This window comes from Micromys minutus (assembly GCF_963924665.1).
Source record: "Micromys minutus genome assembly, chromosome: 16".
NCBI classification, from domain to species: Eukaryota; Metazoa; Chordata; class Mammalia; order Rodentia; family Muridae; genus Micromys; species Micromys minutus.
Genome location: NC_137985.1, coordinates 30,257,499 through 30,277,628, shown reverse-complemented (window position 1 = coordinate 30,277,628; position 20,130 = coordinate 30,257,499). Strand labels below are relative to the sequence as shown.

Here is a 20,130-nt window from a genome sequence, read left to right as displayed (position 1 = left end):
ATGAGATGGTCAATTCTGGACCTACTCATCATGACCAGGATTGTCCACAGATCGAAATGCCCTGCTAGATATAACAAAAGGCATTAGCAAAGATTTGCTTAGCCAAGAGGCTGATCTCCAGCCAAGTTTCTCATATTAGTGCTTTTCTTTTCACTGACAAATGATTTTTCTTATTAAATTAGTTAAAAGGGTAGAGTAATACAGACTTTGGGGGAAAGGGAGTTGTTAGAAGTTTGAAGAATGATACCAAATCCATAATGAATTCAGAACTAGAGTCCCATTGGGAGGTTGCAATAGCTACTGTGCTTGCAACAAATTAGTTCTGTCCTCCTTTCAAAACTCAGGAAGTTGATATCCTCACAGTTGGTCATACATGACAGTCTTGAATAATGATAAACGCTCTGTCCTGAGGAAATGAAAGAGGAAAACAACTTTGAAGCCTTCATTGCCCACGTCCATGTTTCTGGTAATAACCTATCTTCAAATTTACATAGTTTCCTGTACTCATTGCTAACCCAAAGGAGGGATTTCACTCTATAACTGACAAGAGACATCAGTACCTCCATCACTATTTGTTATCTTAAAGAAAGGTCCCTCTTTCCAGCCTTTACAAGACCATTCATCTGCATCAACTCTATTCTCCCACTCATCCTGAGCATGAAAGGACCTGCTATTTAAAAGGAAAGGTGTTGTTAGCTGCTCATCATTCCATTCCATTCCATACCTTTTGTGAGTATGTAAAAGTTCTCAGCAGCACAGGACTGTTCATGCTTCAGTGTGCAGGACCTCATCATGTCATAGCACACCCCAAGATGATATTTCTTACATCTATAACACATTCTCTCAAGATCTGCCAGATGCAAAAAGAAGTACTTAGTGGCTGCAGTCTGGAGAAAATTGCAATTAGAGTCTTCTCTGTAGGAAGTTACTATTGAAGGTTGTAACCTTCCCAAACTAGAGCTCCTATAATAATCTTGAAATAGAAATGTTTCTTTTGGGTTCTGTTACTGTTTTGTGTCTTTTTTCTTTCAAGATAAGATCTCACTGTACAGCCCTGGCTGGTCTGGAACTTAAAGAGATCCACCTGCCTTTGTCTCCCAAGTGCTGGGATTGTGGAAGAGACGCTGGCTTGTGTCTACAAACCAGATGTATACTATTTGAGGAGGTCAGAGTTCCTATAGAATTTACCCACAGAATTCACATGATAAGTACCTTGTACAGAGTGAATATTTTGCCATGGGTATTTGTAATAGGTAAAAGGAAAAAAAGTAATTACAATTCCTTACTAATATCTACGTAATAAATATGCCAGGAGAACCCCGGACTCTCAGGACCCTATAGTAAATGGAAGGGGGGGTTACTCCTGAATGTGTCACGAATGAGCTGTTTACCAAAGGCTTTATGCCAGTTATGGTCATACCTTCTTCACGTTCTTTAAAGGCACCTGTGAAGAGAAGGAAAAGCAGTCTCCTTTGTTACAATCTCAGAGACTTCCACAACCCCAACAGCCAGTTGGGAAACCCCTCCCTCCCCAGCATCTGGCCACTCCTTAAGTAACCATCAGCTGTACCTTTCTCACCAGGACTTACCCAAATCCTGGCAGAACAGACAGACCATCACCAGCATGAACAGAGCAAACATCCTGCGGCCCTTGTCTTCAGCAGCTTCCCGAGGAAGGTACTGGCTCCTTTCTCACTTGAAAGGAGAGGGTGACCTGTCCTTGGGCTATTCATCTAAATTACATCATAAATTTTCCAGGACAGACAGTACTTTCAGCTCCTAGGACCAAGACATTGTGTTTGGCTCCCTCATATACACTCCAAAATCCTAATTCATCACTTTTTATTTCCAGGATGCAGGTCTTGGTGAACTTGGAGTTGTTCTTTAGAGCTCCCTCTGTCCTGTTCTCAAAGGGGAATGACAACAAAGCTCATTCACTCTCCCTACTGATTTCCCTGAACCTGCACACATTTTCTCTATATGCCCTCACCATGATATACGCCATCATTAGCTTGACCAACCAATAGCTTTTATTTTATTTTTTCCTTGCCCCTTCATGGTGAGTCCTCCAGGTAGAAAGCAAAGAACTGTTTGTAAGTCATAGGTGCTACATTGTGAATTCAAAATCTTCAATATCTTCTCAGAATATGTAGGAAAAAAATCAAAACCCTTTGAGCTGACAGAGCATCCCTTAGGGAAAACAAGCTCTAGCTGCCTCCCCAATGTCTTCTCCTGCCATATTCATCTTGCTGCCTGGCCAGATACAACAGCATCACCTCCACACTCTGGAAAATGACACCTCTGGCTTCCATCCTGTCTCACTGCCTGACCTTGTATATCTGTTCCTTCCTTGCCTCTTTCACAAGAACAAAGCAAACATTTTCTTTTATTTAGTCTGGCACACCCTATAGCTTGGAGCTTTGAATATAAAAACTATACAATGAATATTTGTGAGTTGAATAAATGGTAGCTTTATCACATTTACATTTGTATTCATAGCTCATGTGGCACCAAACAATAAGGTTTACCAGATTTTTTTCCTTTTATTTGTGAGATTATATAAGTATACCATTTCTCCCTTCCATTTCCTCCCTCAAAAACTTCACATATGCCTCTCCAAACCTATGGCCTCTTTCTTCATTCATTTTTGTTACGTGTGTGTGTGTGTGTGTGTGTGTGTGTGTGTGTGTGTGTGTTTGTATTCATAAATATAACCTACTTGTTCTGCATAATATTGCTTGGATATATATTTTCAGGGCTGACCATTTGATATTGGATAACCAGTTGATGTGCTTTTCTCTGAGAAAGATTATTTCTCCCATTCTCAGCATTACCATCTTTCTGGCTCCTCTTTCTTAGTGATCCCTGAGTCCTGGGTATAGGAGTTGTGTTGTAGATGTATTAGTGGGATTGAACTCCACAAACTTTGCAGATTGTCTGTGGTTTCCTGTAATTGCCTCAGTCCACTGCAAAGAGAAAATGTATTGGTGGAGGATGAGTACTACACTTATCTGTGGATAGAAGAGCACGTATTTAGTCTACTGAGAATAGTGTTGGTTTAACTGCCCCCCTGAGCCATCACAGGTGTGCCAAATGTGCATCAGTAAGTGGTGAAGAGGAAAGAGGCTAGTCTATGGTCAGTGTTCTGACCTTTGAACATATGAATGATTAGTAGCCTAACACTCCCTGAAAAAAACAAGCCTGAAATGACCATCAGTCCAGGCACTGATCAGATCCAGATGTGCTCCAAGGGTGGGAAGCAAGCCAGAGAGTAGAAGAACCATATCTGAGGGCTGTGCAGAACCGGCACCACCTCTCACCTGGGCTTTGTAGGGGAGCTGACCCTGGAGGTGTGAGAGCAAGAAAGCTGACCAGCTCTCTAGTCAACTGCAGTACTCAGGAGAGAGGGCCCCATACATTTGGGGGTTGAGATGAGCGCTATCTGAAGGGTCTAAGTGTGGGAGAGCTGTTCCTGCCACTCGTCTTCTGGGTGGTAGCATAAACAAGGAAGACATACCCTCCTCTCTCCTCCCCCTACATCTCTCTCTCTCTCTCTCTCTCTCTCTCTCTCTCTCTCTCTCTCTCTCTCTCTCCCTCTCCCTCTCCCTCTCCCTCTCCCTCTCCCTCTCCCTCTCCCTCTCCCTCTCCCTCTCCCTCTCCCTCTCCCTCTCCCTCTCCCTCTCCCTCTCCCTCTCCCTCTCCCTCTCCCTCTCCCTCTCCCTCTCCCTCTCCCTCTCCCTCTCCCTCTCCCTCTCCCTCTCTCTCTCTCTCTCTCTCTCTCTCTCTCTCTCTCTCTCTCTCTCTCTCTCACACACACAGTGTGTGTGTGTTATTGGCAAGGGAGAGACTCCTCCTTCTCCCTTTTGCCCCAAGCTAATGAGAGCAGAGAGCTGGCCCCCGAGAGAGGCCATAGGATAATGAGAACAGAGCAGCGGAGTTTTCCCATTCCCTCACCTGCTGTAGCTTGGGACACTTGGTACACAGTACTTGCTTTGGAGAGAGGGTCCTGCACAGCACTTGGGAAGCACAGCAGAGCTGTGATGTTGGGGGTGTGGGTGAGCAGGGTGTAAATGTGGAAGACCTAGACCTGCAACTTCTCTGTTGTGTTAGTTGAAGAGAAAATAAAGAGGTTTATGAAGACTATTGACAGTATTTCAGAAACAACATCCCCTGTTTGTTAGAATGGAGTTATTTTATTAAGAGAAAACTATTGGAGAGAATTGCCAAGAGTCAAAAAAGACTGGCATGTGGCAGCAAGAGCTGTGCCCAGGGGCTCTTCCTGACACCTCTCTGTACCATTTTCTGACCCCCTGCCCCAGGTTTTCTGTTAGAAGAGGTGGAGGCTCTTTCGTGTTCTGCCAGGAACATGAAATAGCCAGGAGACAAACAGCCAGTCATGGGAGTAATGAGGACAGGCAGAAGGAGTCTTCATTTTTTTAGGGTTATCTGCTTAACCCTGTTCATAAGCATGTTAAACAGAGAGTTAATCATTGTCTCGGTTGATAAGTCCAAGAACTACAAGGCCTAGCTGTATGCTTCCTTGGATTAGAGCAATCATCCATGAAGTTAAGGGTACACCTTGAAACAGGAACAATCACCTTTTGAGAACTAGCCAATCCCCCTCAAGCAGTAAATTCTTCTTAGATCATCTTAGATGAAGTGTGTAATGATCAAACCTGCCCAAGAAGGCAGTTTAAATTTGCTTTCTATTTAAAGATAAAACTCATGTCAGTACCACAAACATAGACCTGCTGCCATCAAACTTCTACCAACATGACCATATCTGTTAAATGCTTCTCTCTGCTCTTTGAAATTACATTATCAAAATTTAAAACCACCCTAAAAACACCCACACACATAAACACACATGTACATACCACACCTATGTGTACTTTCATTAATAGTGTCGGCATTTTTTAGCTTTCTATTGATGCTTAACCTATTGGGGCTGTCAGAGCTAGGGATTTTGCCCAGAGACTTTAATTTTGCACTATTTACTAAAAATAATTTTGGCTAATTTAGCAATCTCACTTCATAACCATTCATTTAAAAGCCAACTTATTGCCAGGCAACAACATAAAAACATAAACACATGTAGATAATACATAAGGAGATTTGCTCATTCTTTTCTTTCATCAAAGACAGATTCTCTTCACATACAGTATATCCTGATTATAGTCCCCCCTCCCTCTCCTCCTTCCAGTTTCTCCCCACATCACCTCTCCTTCAGATCCACTTCCTTTCTGTCTTTCATTAGAAAAGAACAGGCTTCCAAGAGCTAACAACCAAATATGACATAAATAAACTATAAGAATATAAAGTAAAAATAATTACATCTAAGAGGAACAAGGCAAACCAACAGGAGTCCTAAGAGAAGGAACAAGAATCTGAGTTCACACACTCAGATGTCTCATAAATATCCTAAGCTAAAAGCTGGAATAGACATGCAGAAGACCTGGTGGAGACCTGGGTCGGCCCTGTGTTTGCTGCTTCAATCTATGAGTTCATATCCAACTATTAATCGATTCAGAGGGCTTTGTCTTTCATTTTAGGAATGGTGAAATTTTGCTGTGTAGCTCAGTCGAGCCTATAACTCACGGTTCTCCTGTCTCTGCCTCTGCAGTCCTGGAACTGATATGTCTATCACCATGCCCAGAAGATTTATATCCAAGTTCAGTAAAAATAACCATTTATAATAGAATTTATCTTATAATACAAGTGATCTATCATAAGGTTGTATAACTAACCTAAATATGATTTAAACTATACAGGAGGATATGCATAAGCTGTATGCAAACACTACATAATTTTACACACTGATCATTATAGTAGATGTGGGCATCTATAGAGGTTCCTGGAGCAAATCTCCTCTTGATAGTGAGGGAACAACTATAATTAATAGGATAAAGGCTATATTTTAAAAGACGTTAACAGGGTGGAAACAGTAACAGTTATTCATTATCATTATTGTCCTCTGTTAATATGGGAGTACTGGGGTAACTTTTAGAGCAATGAAGCCTTTCTTGACCCTTGAGTTGGCTAGCCCACTGAACTAGAGTCCTAGGGACTTGCCTGTTACTTCCACACTAGACAGAGTGAATTTTTGCAAAGAGGTATTTTATTACAGAAAGAAAAAGGGCAAAGTTCCTTAAGAGCAAGAGGGGTACCATGGAGGGGGTTACCATGGGCCTCACTGTCTTGGGGTTAACAAGGTTTGCCTAGATGGAGGAATGGGGTGAGGGTGAGCTGGTCAGTCCAGTTTCAATTCAGATGCTCAGGTGCTTCTGAGTTTCAGTCATGTACTCAATATTTTTTTCCAGGAAAGAAGTTCTCCTTTACAGGGCAAGTGACAACTATGATCTAGGCACCTTCAGCTTTCTGCCATCCCTGGATTCTGCCTCTGACAGAATCAGAAAAATTCTGGCTTAAATCCTTCACACACACACTCCAGCAAATGTAAAGTTGCCCACAAGCTCAAAGACATGCCCAGTTTGGGCCAAAAACTCCTCTGTGTTTTAGGGTCTTTTTACCCTAAAATAGCCTGGTCAACTTCAGGCTCCAGTTCTCAAGACTATGGAGACCACAGCTAATGAACTCAGGTTCTTGAGTTAAGCCTTGTGGGACTGACTCCCCTTAGGCATGAATAATCACCAGCTTTTTCTGGAGGAGAGAGCCTGTTTCTGAAGCCCTGCAGACCTAGCCTTTGCTAGCTTTCCTGTGGAAGGGCTAGCTGTCTGACCTGTGCTTGCAGCCCTTCCTAGCTTTGCTCCAAACAAGACATCTGGGTGCAAATGAACAAGCACTTGCTGCTCTTCTCTATCTTCTGCATCATTGTGGGTAAGTTCCAGAGGCTCCTCTCTGAGGAGTGAGCTTCAGTTGGCAGGATCAAAAGAACTGGAGGGAATCTTCATGTGCAGAACCATGTCTATGTGGGCTGAGCTTTGACCACATTTGGGAAGGGGAAGAAGGAAGATGGCCTTCAAAATGTCCTTTCTGACTTTTGTTTCATCCTCTTTTTCTTTTCTAGCACTGCACCACATCCCTCTGGGTGCACAGGCCTTTATTCTGTTATCCTTTCTGCCATTGCCAAACCCCATATTCTAATGCTTAGAAATATTTCCTTTAAGATATCCATTTCATTCACAAATCTATGTTGCTGGGAGAACTGGTTTTCTGATAATTTTGTAATGTTTTAGTCCTAAACTTTGAATTCTGGTACCCATTTCAAGGACCTCCTTACAAGCTGTTTAGGAGAAGAAATCATATACTCCCTGGAATCAGATATTTTTTCCAAACTAATCTAGTTACTTTCGTAAATACTCTAATTTACCAAGTAGAGACAAAATCTTCTTCAATATTAGTAAGATCAGATTACACTGTGGCAAGTCAAATACAATTCAAAACAGCATAACCCCAATAAAATGGTCAATAAATGATACATCCTAATCTTAGCACCACAGAGAGATTTTTTAACATTATACATGTCATATCACAAATGTGACCAGAATTATTTATTTAGAAATAATTTCTCTCCTTCCACCATGAGGGTCTTGGAGTTCAAACTCAGGTCAGTTAGTCTTGAGAGCAAGCCAATTTAGCTGCTAAGCTTAGTGACCAGTTTCTGGAAAAAAAAGGTTGTTTTGTTTTCTTTTGGTTTGTACCTACATTTCAATTATTCACTCTTCTAGAACCTCCTAAAGGTATTACCTATTGGCCACTTTTTAAGCTGAAATAAATAGACTACGTAGGGGTCCAATCTTTACACAAAGTAAGGGCTGGAGAGATAGCCAGTTGGTAAAGCACTTACTGCCCAAGTATGAGGACCTGAGTTTGATCCCCAGAACTCACCTAACAAACCTTGATGTCATGTGGGCATATAAAACCCAGTGCTAGGGAGGCAGAGACAGGCAGATCTCTGGAGCTTGCTGGTCAGACAACTCAGAAAAATAGGTGAGTCCCAAACCAGTGAAAGAAAGTTATCCAGAATGTAAAGACTACAATTGAGTCCAGAATTCTTACTAGCTCAGAGGCCTTTTATTTTCCATCACTAAACGCAAAAGAGTAAATTAAGGTTCAACTGTCATTTCCTAAACCCTCAACTATCAGCTAGCTCTTTATCTGCCTACCCACCCTTGGAAGTGTCCCTTCACACAGCTCTGTCATCTCTCTACAAATTCCAAATCTATGTCCTCATGCCAAGCTGTGTGCCCTCTCCAGAAGCAACATCACTGAAGTGTGTAACATGCCACCTTCGCACACATTTAGACCACTGCAGAAGAGGGTTTGGTGTTTGCCTTGCTCAGAAGCACGAAATATGCATGAACCTGAAGATCTTCATGGGTAAGTTTCAGAGTCGGGTGCAGTCATGAGAAGCTTGGGAAACTTCTTAAAAGGGATACAGCAGAATTGCATCTCTGACCCAGGCCATAGTACCCTAAGCATGGAGGGCACAGTCCTATGAGACAGGCAGAAGATACATGGCAGATGGAAAGCAGCCAAACATATTTTTACTTTGATAATATCAAGAACTGTTTTTCTCACTTTCTAGCAGAAGGAAGGAAGCAGATGTATAGATTTGAGTTGTCAGGGGCCACAGACTGACAAGCCAACCCTATAACTTTCCAGAAATTTCTGCACGGGTACTCCTGGGAAGGAGAAGCTGGGAAGTCATCTATAAACCTGTCTGGTTAAGGCAATGGGTGGTCTGCCATGGAGACTGAGATCACTGCCTTATGTCTGGTTCTTTCTTGTTGTAGATGGCATTCTCCAGATATCGTACATGGTGTGTCAGCGATTCTGCAAGAATTTGACATATGAGTTCAACAATCGGACTTATATTCATAACTGTTGCAACTATGATTTGTGTAACTTCACATTCTAGGATACTCTCTCCAACCTCATTCTAGAAGGTCCCACATGCTTTTCTTCTTTTACACTCTGCCTATCTTGCCTTTCCACCCTGTATGCATCAAGGATGTTCCTGCTCCATCCCCATTATTCCTCCTGGCTCCTTTAACTTGGTTCTCAAATTGAGCAGGCAATGGTGGTTTTAAACAATAGATTTCTCCTATTACTAGAATTGGCATCTTTATCCACTAAATGACCCATTCTAAGGAACTCGGACCAGTTAGTGTGATGTGAACTGGAATGACCCTCACTCTCTTCTTTAGCTTAGATAGTTGAGGCAGACCAGAAAGACTTAAATGGAAAATTCATAAATATTTTTAAATGAACCATGAATCACTACATGGTTAAGCAGAAGTAGAAGAAAATGGAGGTGAACACTGAAGATTGGGCTCTGTGATAGCAAAGTTTGTGTGTGTGTGTGTGTGTGTGTGTGTGTGTGTGTGTGTGTGTGTGCTTGCGTGTGTGCACCTATTTCAGACTCAGTCATTCTGATTTTCTTGGCAATTAAAGTACATTCTCACACATGTTCACAGGGCATCGTAAACACAAGACTCCTGGCCTCTGTGGCAGTCCCAAATCAAATAAGGCCAAGAGTATTCTTCTACAGATCTATGTCAAATTTTATCAAACTTAGTCTCTTTCTTTTCCCCATCTTTCTCAATCCCTTTCATCTTTTGCCAAGCATCTCTTTATCTTCCATTGCTACATGCACTCTCCCAATAAAAGTGGACTGTCCTTAAATATTTTTCCAGTGTGTCTGACGACCCCAGTGCTGTATAATCCAGAGCAGACAGCCTTTAAGAGTTCCTCTTTTGTGGTATAAATGGGTCATACTCAGGGACAGCTTTATCCTCCCCAGGTTATCTCCTATGAACCTTAGGTCAATATGTAGAGAACATAATGAGCCTAGTACTTGTAAAAATAATAAACCTGCTCCATATAATATGTGTATAAATGTGTCTTTCTCACTAGACCCACATAGGTAAACCATGCTCTAAGCAGGAGCTCAGGATGCCATGGTTTATGCCATATTCAACTGCTATTTCCTACAATAGGCATAGTAATAATCTTTGCTGTTCTTTACAAGCAAGAATCTTGGTTGAGGATCCTGTGTCCATTATTCTCTCCTGCCATCCAGCATGACTGTGTGTGGCCTCTAAGAACCTTAAAACTAAAGGTATTTCTCTATATTTCCAGACTAAATGTCAATAGTCCTGTACTTAGTGACTCTCTGGGGCCACAGGAATACTTGGTTAATTTGATTAGTTTCTATTCAGCCAAAGTCTGGCTGTGGATTGCAAGACCTTTCTTCTTTCCAATGAGAATATCTTGGGGTTGTTTTCAAATAAAAAAAATAGTCTAACTCTCTGTTCATACATCAGTTCACATAAGAAGAGCTCATCTTTTCCAGAATGCATTGAATTTACAAGTGTTCAATATCACTTAAAAACATTTGGTTTTTCAGTTTGATTTAAGAGTCCTGCTGTTAAGATCTTAATACAAACTTCCCTAATCTTCATCATGAAAGACAGTTGCTTCATGACCTTTACTGCTTAAGGAATTAAGCTTTCCTGGGCATTTGGGTGTCAATTTCTAGTCTTAAGTTGCCAGGATACATTAGCAAACAACAAATGAGAGAAAAGTAACTGACAGCTCTTGCAGAAGAACACAGATAGCATACTGGGTGTACTTCTACACACACCTGCCAAGTCACACCTGTGCCTACAGCATGTGTCAAGTTAAGGAACTGGCTGTGTATGCATTCACACAGGGACAAAGCAGAGTCCTAGGTGGAGCCACCACTGAAGTGGGGTATGACTGTAACAGAGATGGGATTACAACAGTTGCTAATGAAACAAAGATCTTAAAGTAATAAGCCCCTCCCCTAACTTTAAACCCTCTCCTCTTTGAATTTCATGAGTTGATTCGTAGTGTATTTTTGTTTTTCTTTGCTTTGAGACAGGGTTTTACTGTGCAGCTCAGGCTGATCTCAAATGCATTATCTTTCTGCTTCACCCTCCCATGTGCCACTAAAAAAAAAATATTTTTTGCATGGATGAAATTCTCACTCAATAAAAATTGAAACAAGATACATTTAAAAATATTTAAATAAAAATAAATTTGTAGCTTCTCCTAATTAGCTTTAGCTGACAACTTGATACAACCCAAGTTATGTGAGAGAGTGTCAAACAATTGGGAGATCAATTTGATCATATTGGCATATGGGTATATCTGTAGAGACATTTTTTTATTCCTAATTGATAAAGGAAAGCCAACCCCACTGTGGTCAGTGCCACCTCTGGGTACGTGGTTCTGTATTGTAGAAGAAAGTTGTCTGAGCATCAGCCAAATACAGCAAATTGTTAAGTAGTATTTCTCCATAATTTCTGCTTCAATTCCTGCTTAAACTCCTGCTCTTATTTCCTTCAGTAACAGATTGTGACCTAGAAGTATAAGATGAAATGGACCCTTTCCCTCCTAGCCAAACTAGAATATATTATTTTTATTGATTTTCCATTTTCAGTTACTACTATCTACTAATTTTTTTCGTAAATGTTCCATGTCCTAACAAACTCAAGAAGTACATTTTTCCTATGGGAAAGTTTTCAACAAATCTTTTTCAACATTCCTCCTTGATTTTTTGGACCATTTAAATTCTACCCATTTCTACACAGTCTTATTTTCTTTAAAAAAAAAAAAAGATGTGTTTATTGCAGTCAAGCTCTGGACTAAATCACAACACCTGATCTATTTGATTGAAGCCTTGTCACCTTAATACTACAAATAAGATTTTGTTGACTATTTGATGATTATTGGTGGCATAATGCTTAAGAAGCCCTGAGTCCTACATTTCTTCTGTATTCACAAGATACTCATCACAAGCACAAGATTATTGCAGAAATGCTGCTCTATCATCTAATAGCTAAGTTTCAACCATTTTTCAGTAACAATTATTCAACAAACAGTTCAAACCAGCATCACAGTATCATACTTAGTCACCAATCTAGCCAGTCCCTCCCATCCAGAATAGTTTCCCAACTGTTTTGTTTTCACAGTATTGATATTTTAACATTTCTACAGTTCCTCAAAGGGGCTCAGACCACAGTATCAGCATTATTATGTTCAGGCAGTGGATCTGCACCAGGAACATCACCCAATGATGAACATGGAATGATGAGTTCTTCCCAGTACCTACTGAAGGACCCAGCTTAACATTACAAACTCCATTTTGCTTTCAGACTCCATTTTATGATTAACTTGCCCACTGAATGAACTCAGCTGCTGGAAAAAAACACTAACTTGTTCCAAGAATCATATCACCCTGGCAACAATCACAATTGCCCTGGGCAAATAGCCATTCCAGTCCTAGCAACAAGCAATCAGTTCTTAAGGGGAAAGTACCTAATGTCTAAAGTAGATTTATTAAGCTAGCAACCACTGTTCACACCAAACTGAATTCATCACTAGCCAATAAAAGTGGGCTAATGTCAACCATCATGTAACTTCCAAGTTGTAAAGTCCCTTGCCTGCAACCAAGATAAGTAGGGAAGGCTTGTACTAGCTCAGGTTCCACTGTGCTGGAGAGGTTGGAGGGTCTGAGCTGGAGAGTGAATAAATACTTTTTGCTGTTGCATATGAGTCGGACCTGGTGGTCTCTGGTGGTCTGTGGAGACCTCTTGATCGGGGCATAGCACCACCATACGCAGCATGTTATTCTCTTTTATCACCCAAGGTCTTAACTGATGACAAATAAAGTAGTTTCTTTTCTAGGAAATCATTCATTTCGAAAGGTCAAGCCAAGATTGTGGAGAGGAAGTGGACTCTGTGTGACATCAGGATTGAGAACAGTCAGAAAAACAAGGATAAGCTTTATATCAAAGAGAAAGAACATCAGAATTCACAAAAAAAAAAAGTTCATATGAACAGTGAAGAAAATTTCCACACGAGGGCAAGGGGAAGTTGAAAACTTCATAAATTAAGCCAAGCAGCCCTGTTCAGAGAGGACCTAGAAGCCAATCCTAGCCAAAGAGCAGGCTCGGAGTTCTCACAGTTCTTAATCCAAGCGGAAACCTGAGTAACAAGAATGGAAGACAACCACTAGGACATTTTCTGCACTTTAAATAACTATACCCATATACCATCTTGAGACAGGACTTATTTCTTGGCAAGTCACAGATTAGAGAGCCTGAGGATATACAGCCTTACACCCTGGATGGGAGCTGGCAACACAAAGTAGTCATGGAAACAGGAGAGATGAATTCAGAGATGCAAAGAAACTCAGATATACAGAAACTCACACAATGAAGAGCTCAGTAGTGACTTGGTAGGTTACCTTACTCTTTTGGTGAATAAGAGAGCAATATAAGATGGTGGCTCTGAGACAGAGGTCAGGCTTCTTTTTGGTCATGCAGCTTTTCCGTTGTAAAACTGAAAACACTAAGGCTCATATGAATAAATACTCCCCACAGGCTCCTCCTTTGCATGGTGTGTATGGTGTTGGGCAGGATTGGAAAGCACCAAGATGAGTCCTCTAGTAACAACTCTCAGTGCTCTGCCTCCACTACAAACAACATACTTGGAGCACCCTTGATTTAGAAATTAGTTATGCCTTTATTTACAATCTGGAGCAACTGAGATCCATCCCACATGCTAACGTTTGTCAGAAGTGATTCCTGATATGCAACGAGGGAGGCCCTTAATGTTGAGCACTGTTGAGAAGCTGACATTTGAGGACCTAGTGGCCCTTTGAGCAGGCTGAAATGTAACAGTCTCTAATTTCAACTCATCCCACCTACCACGTGCAAGGTTCCATTAGAAAACTCAGGAATAATAGCTGTTCATTTTTCAACAAGATGTCTAAAGGATTCAGTTGTTTTAAGTATAAAGCATTCCTATAAGTCAGTTGGAAAATAATATCCCTCAACCACATATGCATATGGTAGAAGATATAGTCTCATTCTATCTTTATTTATCTTGTTTGTAGGCTTTATTGTGCACATAGAATTGCACTAATTATTACCTGGGAGGTTTTCACCAAATTGTGCTGCACTTAAATATAGCAAAAATAGTTAAGAACCCCTAGAGAAAAATAAAAATGGCAGTGTTCTCCACCCACTGTGAGGTCCACGGAGTCTAGAGACCCATGGAGGCTCTGAAGGAACACGGTGGTAGGCCTACAGAGCCCACAGTAGCTCCAGAACAACTAAGAAAAAAAAAAGACAAGTCTTATGGGAAGATTCTTTTTAAAAGAAGACTCACAAAATTGGAAAGAAAGATGGCAAGATGCCAAAACAGAGTCACTCAGAAAATGGCAAATTCATGCCCTTTGCCCTTTGCTTCCATGTCTTAGCCAGCAGGGTGCAAGCACAAAGATCATGCTGGATGAACCGTGAGGCTACCAGCACCCATGACAGAGAGATATTCTGAGGTCTAGAGCTCACTCAAACGCAGGCCATTAATGAATACAGCTGTCCCTAAGCCTTCAGGCCAGCTCCCAGCATGAAGCCTTTACAGATTTGGTAGGTGACAGTCCTGTGCCCTGCTGCACTGCCCACAGCCTCCTGATGCACTGCCTGGAGGCTGGAACCAAAGACAGGGTGATGTGCAGCAGCCTGGAGCTCCCTTAAAAACATGCCATTACTGAATGGGCTGGCCCTAGGCCAGCCACCAACGTGGAGATAATGCACCCAGAGATGCAGACCATGGGGCAGTGGTACTGCCAGAAGGTTACAAACACAAAAGCTGAACCCAGCAAGCCTCAGGGTAGCAGACATAGAATGCAGGGAAGTATGCAACAGCCAGGAGTTCACACAGAGCCTGTTGTTGGATGTCCTGCCTAGTCACAATATCACCCTGACTCCGGACAACAGCAGCATATCCAAGATGAATCTCAGCAATGGTCCAATATGTATGGTGCTTCAAGTATTTATATGTAAAGCTGGTTTGGGCGTGTGTGTGTGTGTGTGTGTGTGTGTGTGTGTGTGTGTGAGAGAGAGATGTAACACACTGCAGTTTCCAGTGCCACTACGATTAAGCAATGGTCAGGTGGGAGAAATGGAGGAAGTGAGCAGTGAGGTGCAGTGTAAAGCAGTGAAACGAGAGATCAGACAGCACTGGCAGGTGTGAGAGAAGGCTGTGGTGAATGGAGAGTATGGCATTGCTGCATGGAGCAGACAGGGTGGTGTACAGCAGACTGGAGCTTACGCAGACTCAGCCCCTGAACATGCTTCCCAGCCACATGCTAGCTCTGGTTCTAAGCAGTGACAGACATCCCGGATGAAGAATACTTCATTTTCCAGATTGGACCTCTTCAAAAAGCCTCTACGGCCCATGGTTGGAGGCCTCTTTGATGTCTCAGGCTGTGTTGAAGCCTGGAGGTTCATGTGGATGTCTTGGGTCCCTCGGCAGCCAGGGGCCATATTGAGGTCTGTGGCCTGTGTTATCTCTCTAGACACTGGCTTCATGTGCTGAAGTCCCCTGCCCATCTCTTCTGTGTCTAGATAATGCCCTGAATGTATCAGATCATCAGGATTATGATGGAAAGACAAATGACATGACTGAATACAGGCAACCTGGAAGAGGTCAGAGAATGGTCCAAAAGACTTTATAGTGACTGACAGTCCTACTTCTAAGCTTACAGAATGAAATTCCTCATCATAAGTTTACAAATTGTCATCACTACAGAGCTTATAGGCAGCACAAATAACAGGTTTGTCTGTGGTAGAAACAGAGTGAATAAGGGACTGTGTTGGTTGGAATATGCTTGGCTTCAAGACTGGAACTATTAGGAGGTGTGGCCTTGTTGGAGAAAGTGTGTCCCTTTGAGGGTGGGCTTTGAGAATTCCCCCCTCCTGGCCACATGAAAGCCAGTCTTCTCCTGTCTGTCTTTGGATCAAGATGTAGAACTTTCAGCTCCTCCTCCAGTCCCATGTCTGCCCAAATGCTGCCATGCTTCCACCTTGACAATGGACTGAACCTCTGTAATCCAGCCCCAATTAAATGTCTCTGATAAGAGTATGTCCTTATAGCAATGAACCCCTAACTAAGACAGAGACCCATTCATCTGAGATTATTTCCTAAAGCCTGGTCCATGCACTATCCAATGCAACCCCTCATGCCATACTGGCTATAGTATAGTATAGTATAGTATAGTATAGTATAGTATAGTATAGTATAGTATAGTATTGTATTGTATTGTATACCCCAACACCCATGCTGAAAGACCAAGTGTCCTGCCTGCCTACTCTATACATCTGATCTAAAAGATGCAAAGAAGAACTGTTATAGGTATCTGGAATCTCTGAAGCAGCTGTTAGTACCTAGGAACTTGTCCATTGATGAGAAGAAAGAGAAGGAAATGCATCTTTAACAATGCCTTGTTCCGATGTAGGGATTTTCTACTATGTTGCTCACTTGTTTCTTTGAATTCCCTGATAGTATCATGGGTTAGAAATAACCAACATAATCCTACTGATGAAGGCCACCATGTTTTAGAGATAGAATTGTCTTTCACTGAAGCAACAATGGTGCACACCTGTCTGACTCTGCTGAATGCTATCTTCCTGGGACTGCACTACATTTATGGTCTAGAGTCAGGTTCCCAGGGTTGGAGCACAGGATGGTTCCTACTCTAGGATCATCACAACAGTGGTGAGTGAGAGACAATGGAAAGGCTTTCTCTGCCAAGTAGAGTTTCTCTCTGCCTAGCAGAGACAACACTTACTAGTAGATCCCACTTAGAATAGAGTGCTCATAAACCTGGTTAGGCTCTAAAATTTACATATCATTGTAGGAAATAATTCTGGTCTTAGTTTGAGGACCTTTTGTATAGGTGTCACATTTGGAGCACATGAGATTCAGCACAAGTCATAGACATGAGCTCCAGAAGGTTTGAGCTAAGAGCAACAAGCTCATCTCCCCCAGCAAAAGTCTCTTTGTTCTAGACCAGAAAAATATCATGGGTTACCAATGATGTGCATTCTACCTCAGTTTTCTATAGTTTGTCTAGACAACTGAGGCCATATTCCAAGAATAATAGTAATGGGAAATTTAGAACTATAACAAAATTGTTACGAAGTAAAAGAAAATCACCTTCCTGCCTCTAATTCTGAGAAAATGATGTGCCATCTTTCCTTCCAATGTTATTTCCCTACATACATCACAAGTCCATGTTAATAAACACCCTCGTAGCTGTTATAGTAATTAATGTGTTGTCATGAATTTTATACTTAATATATTACTGAGTAATTTATCCCCTTAAATAAAAATCCCTTCTAGAATGTGAGTTCTAGAATTTAACATAAAACAACCATCAGAAGACCCCCAGTGAAATATTGATGCACAGGCTTCCCCTTGGGACCATTTTACTCTTGCCAGAATTGTATGAAGCACAGACAGTCCTGTGATACCCTGAGGGCTCTTCTCCCACTCACATAGAAAAGGCCTTGCTGCTGGCCTGCCCCTAACCCCTGTTATCTAAGCCTCCAGAATCCCCCTGGCCTTTCTTTGAGTCTTCTAAGCCTGGAAAGTAAAACTTTCTCACCTCCACACTGGCTCTGACCCAAATCTTTGTCATTCCTCACCACTCTCTTAGGTAAGGGTTTGTAGGACAAGCTATTCTGCTCTGCTCTCCTGCTCTCTAAGCTTTCCATCTGGTGGTAAACACCGTACTTGGAGAACTCATGAGAACTTCTACTGTTGCCGCTGCTGTTATAGCAAGTGTTGCTCATACTCTCCCCACAGATGTATGGACAGTTAGCCTAGAAAAGAGGGACTGAAAGAAATTCACAGCATGACTTCTGACTACTTCTCCTGCTCAGGGAAATCTATATTCACTATTCGTGAGAATAACCATGTGGACTTTCCATTTCCATGGACTTCTAGCATAGGATCATGGGAAAAAGAAGAACCACTGCCGCACAGCATCATTTTATAGGATTCATTACATTGTTCCTTTAAAATTGTTCCCAGGATTATGTCAATCTTGCTTTCCTATTCCAAAGCACACAGAAACAAGAGATGTGAGATAATAGAATGCTTGGTATTTGAGATTCTCGGAAACCATATAGAACCCCTACCAAGGGTGGCATTCAGAGCTCAGTAAGGGCAAGGTAGTGGGCACCTTTAAACCCAGCACTAAGGAGTCAGATCAGAGGCAGGCAGAGTCCCGCGGGTTCAAGACCAGCCTGTTCTACATAGAGAATGCCAGGACAACTAGGGTTGCAGAATGAGACCCTGTCTTGACAAAACAAAAAGACAAAAACAAAACAAAAAACAAAAGCATGACTCAGATGCTTTAGTCTGAGGCCTATTTTAAAAGGTTGTCTCTCCAGGGAAGATAGCAGACGAAGGCCTGTGGCCCTTTGCTATAGGAAGGGAAAGACCATGGCAGTGGGGCATAGCTGTACAAGTCTTCTAGAAAATGTTAACCTCCCTCACAACTTGAATTTGGTTTGCATAATAGAATGGGCGGGAAATCAAGAACAATTTCTTCCAGACAGTCTTTGAAGTCTGGGCTGAAGTTCAGAGTGGACTGAGTTTTCTCAGATAGTTTAACAAACCGATCAGCTAAGCAAACAGATTAATCTAACTATCAGCCATGGAGAGAAGTCTGGGGCTGCACCTCCATAGCCCAGAATAATCAAAGACACACAGTTAGGAAGGCTGTGGCCATAAGGGACCTCCACCAATGTGTTTGGAGTCTTGTTCCCTTTCTTCATCTATAGGTTTTCTGTTTCCTGAGAATTTTTTGTGAGTCTTTTCTCTTAAAGAAAATTGTGAATCTCAAGTACTTTTCTTCTAGAATATCAATGAATGCTGGTTCTGGAAGATTAGAAGAGAACTTGATCCAAGATTAGAACTAGACTCAGGCAGTTCCCCAGTTTAGCTGCACCAGTCCTGCCAACCTTTCTGTGTTGTGCCAGAAGCATGATCCTGTATACTCCCATGGAATCCCATCTACAGGAGCACAGACACTCTATCAAAATCTTTCCACAGCAAGGCCCTTGAAGAGGGATTCAGAGTCAGATAGTGACCCTCATGACAAAAAGCGCACAATGCCCAAACTGCAATTCAAATATCCATGACAATTCTCCACATTAGTCTGCTAGTGTCATGACAAAATATCATAAATGGCTGTTCAAACCACAGAAAAAATATGTTTATAGTTGAAGAAGCTAGAAATCCAAGATCAAAGTGCAGACAGGGTTGGCTTTTCTAAGACTTCTTTTCTTGGTCTGGCAATGGCTACCTTCTTCCTGTCTTTTCCTCTGTACACACAAATCTCTTATTTCTGTTCTCTACTATAGAGATATTAGTCACTGAGTTATATCCCATCTATATGTCTCCGTTTAGTCATAATGACCTCTTTAAAGGCCCTACCCCAAATTCAGTAACCTTATATATACTGGGAATAGGGGCTCAACATAAAACTCAGAGGACACAATAAAATAATTCGGTCGATAAGCAGAACAGTAGTGGAGCAAAGAACAGCATGGCCCATAAAGTGGGGAAATGGAAGGGGAAGATAACCCCTTTACTCTTGTACCTACTTAAAACGGTAGTTCTAAGAAAATTCCCTGGAGTGATTTTTAAGAAACAGAAACCCAGAATCAGTGTATGACTCATTCCTGGATCAAGCTACTGAACGGTGGGAGGTGGCAATCTCATGGCAGAAGGAATCAGGTTCTCATCCAATCTTCCTGGACTAGAGCATATTGGTATTCTGGGGGGGGGAATGGCTTGTGTCTCTGAGTTTGCATATAAAAGTCACTCATCTTAAAACACCCTAGGAGCAGGAAAGCCTACAGATGGGGGATGGAGGCAAGGAGAAGATTTGAGACACATCTGCGGGGGTCCTTGATAACCACAGTCCTCCAAGAGGGGCTTTCATTACTTTGGTTGGCAGAGGTGCTGCTTCCAGGGTTTGTTTTGGTTTTTTGTTCTGGTTTTTGTTTTTATTTTTTGCGTGAATCACAGCTAAGCAAAGGTGTTTGCTGAACTGGGAGAGTTCAGCCCATTTTGAACTTTAACGTCTGTCTTCAAGGTTCTGGAATAAATAAGAGAGAGCCTCTGAAAGATGGGCTAGCTGCTGATCTAAAATGAATATTTGGCCTCATATGTTATGGCAGAAACTAACGTGTTCAGTGTTTATGTACACTTGTTAGAAAGAAAAACATAAACTGTATACATATTGAAAATGGATGTCAGTTACACAGGTGGAGG

The 20,130-nt window shown here is 41.8% G+C and overlaps 2 protein-coding genes across 2 annotated transcripts; one reads left to right on the top strand and one right to left on the bottom strand.

Annotated features, from left to right (window-relative positions):
• Positions 1-269: 269 nt before the first annotated feature.
• PATE2 (prostate and testis expressed 2) lies at positions 270-1,641 on the bottom strand (the record flags this gene model as incomplete). The annotated part of the gene is made up of 3 exons (XM_080930539.1): positions 270-406; positions 725-850; positions 1,590-1,641. 3 exons carry the CDS (start codon positions 1,639-1,641, stop codon positions 270-272), a joined length of 315 nt encoding a protein of 104 aa, XP_080786665.1.
• A 5,150-nt stretch (positions 1,642-6,791) lies between these two features.
• Positions 6,792-8,881, top strand: PATE3 (prostate and testis expressed 3; the record flags this gene model as incomplete). Its single annotated transcript, XM_080930538.1, has 3 exons — positions 6,792-6,837; positions 8,218-8,340; positions 8,757-8,881. The coding sequence occupies 3 exons, from the start codon at positions 6,792-6,794 to the stop codon at positions 8,879-8,881; spliced, it is 294 nt and encodes a 97-aa protein (XP_080786664.1).
• Positions 8,882-20,130: the final 11,249 nt, after the last annotated feature.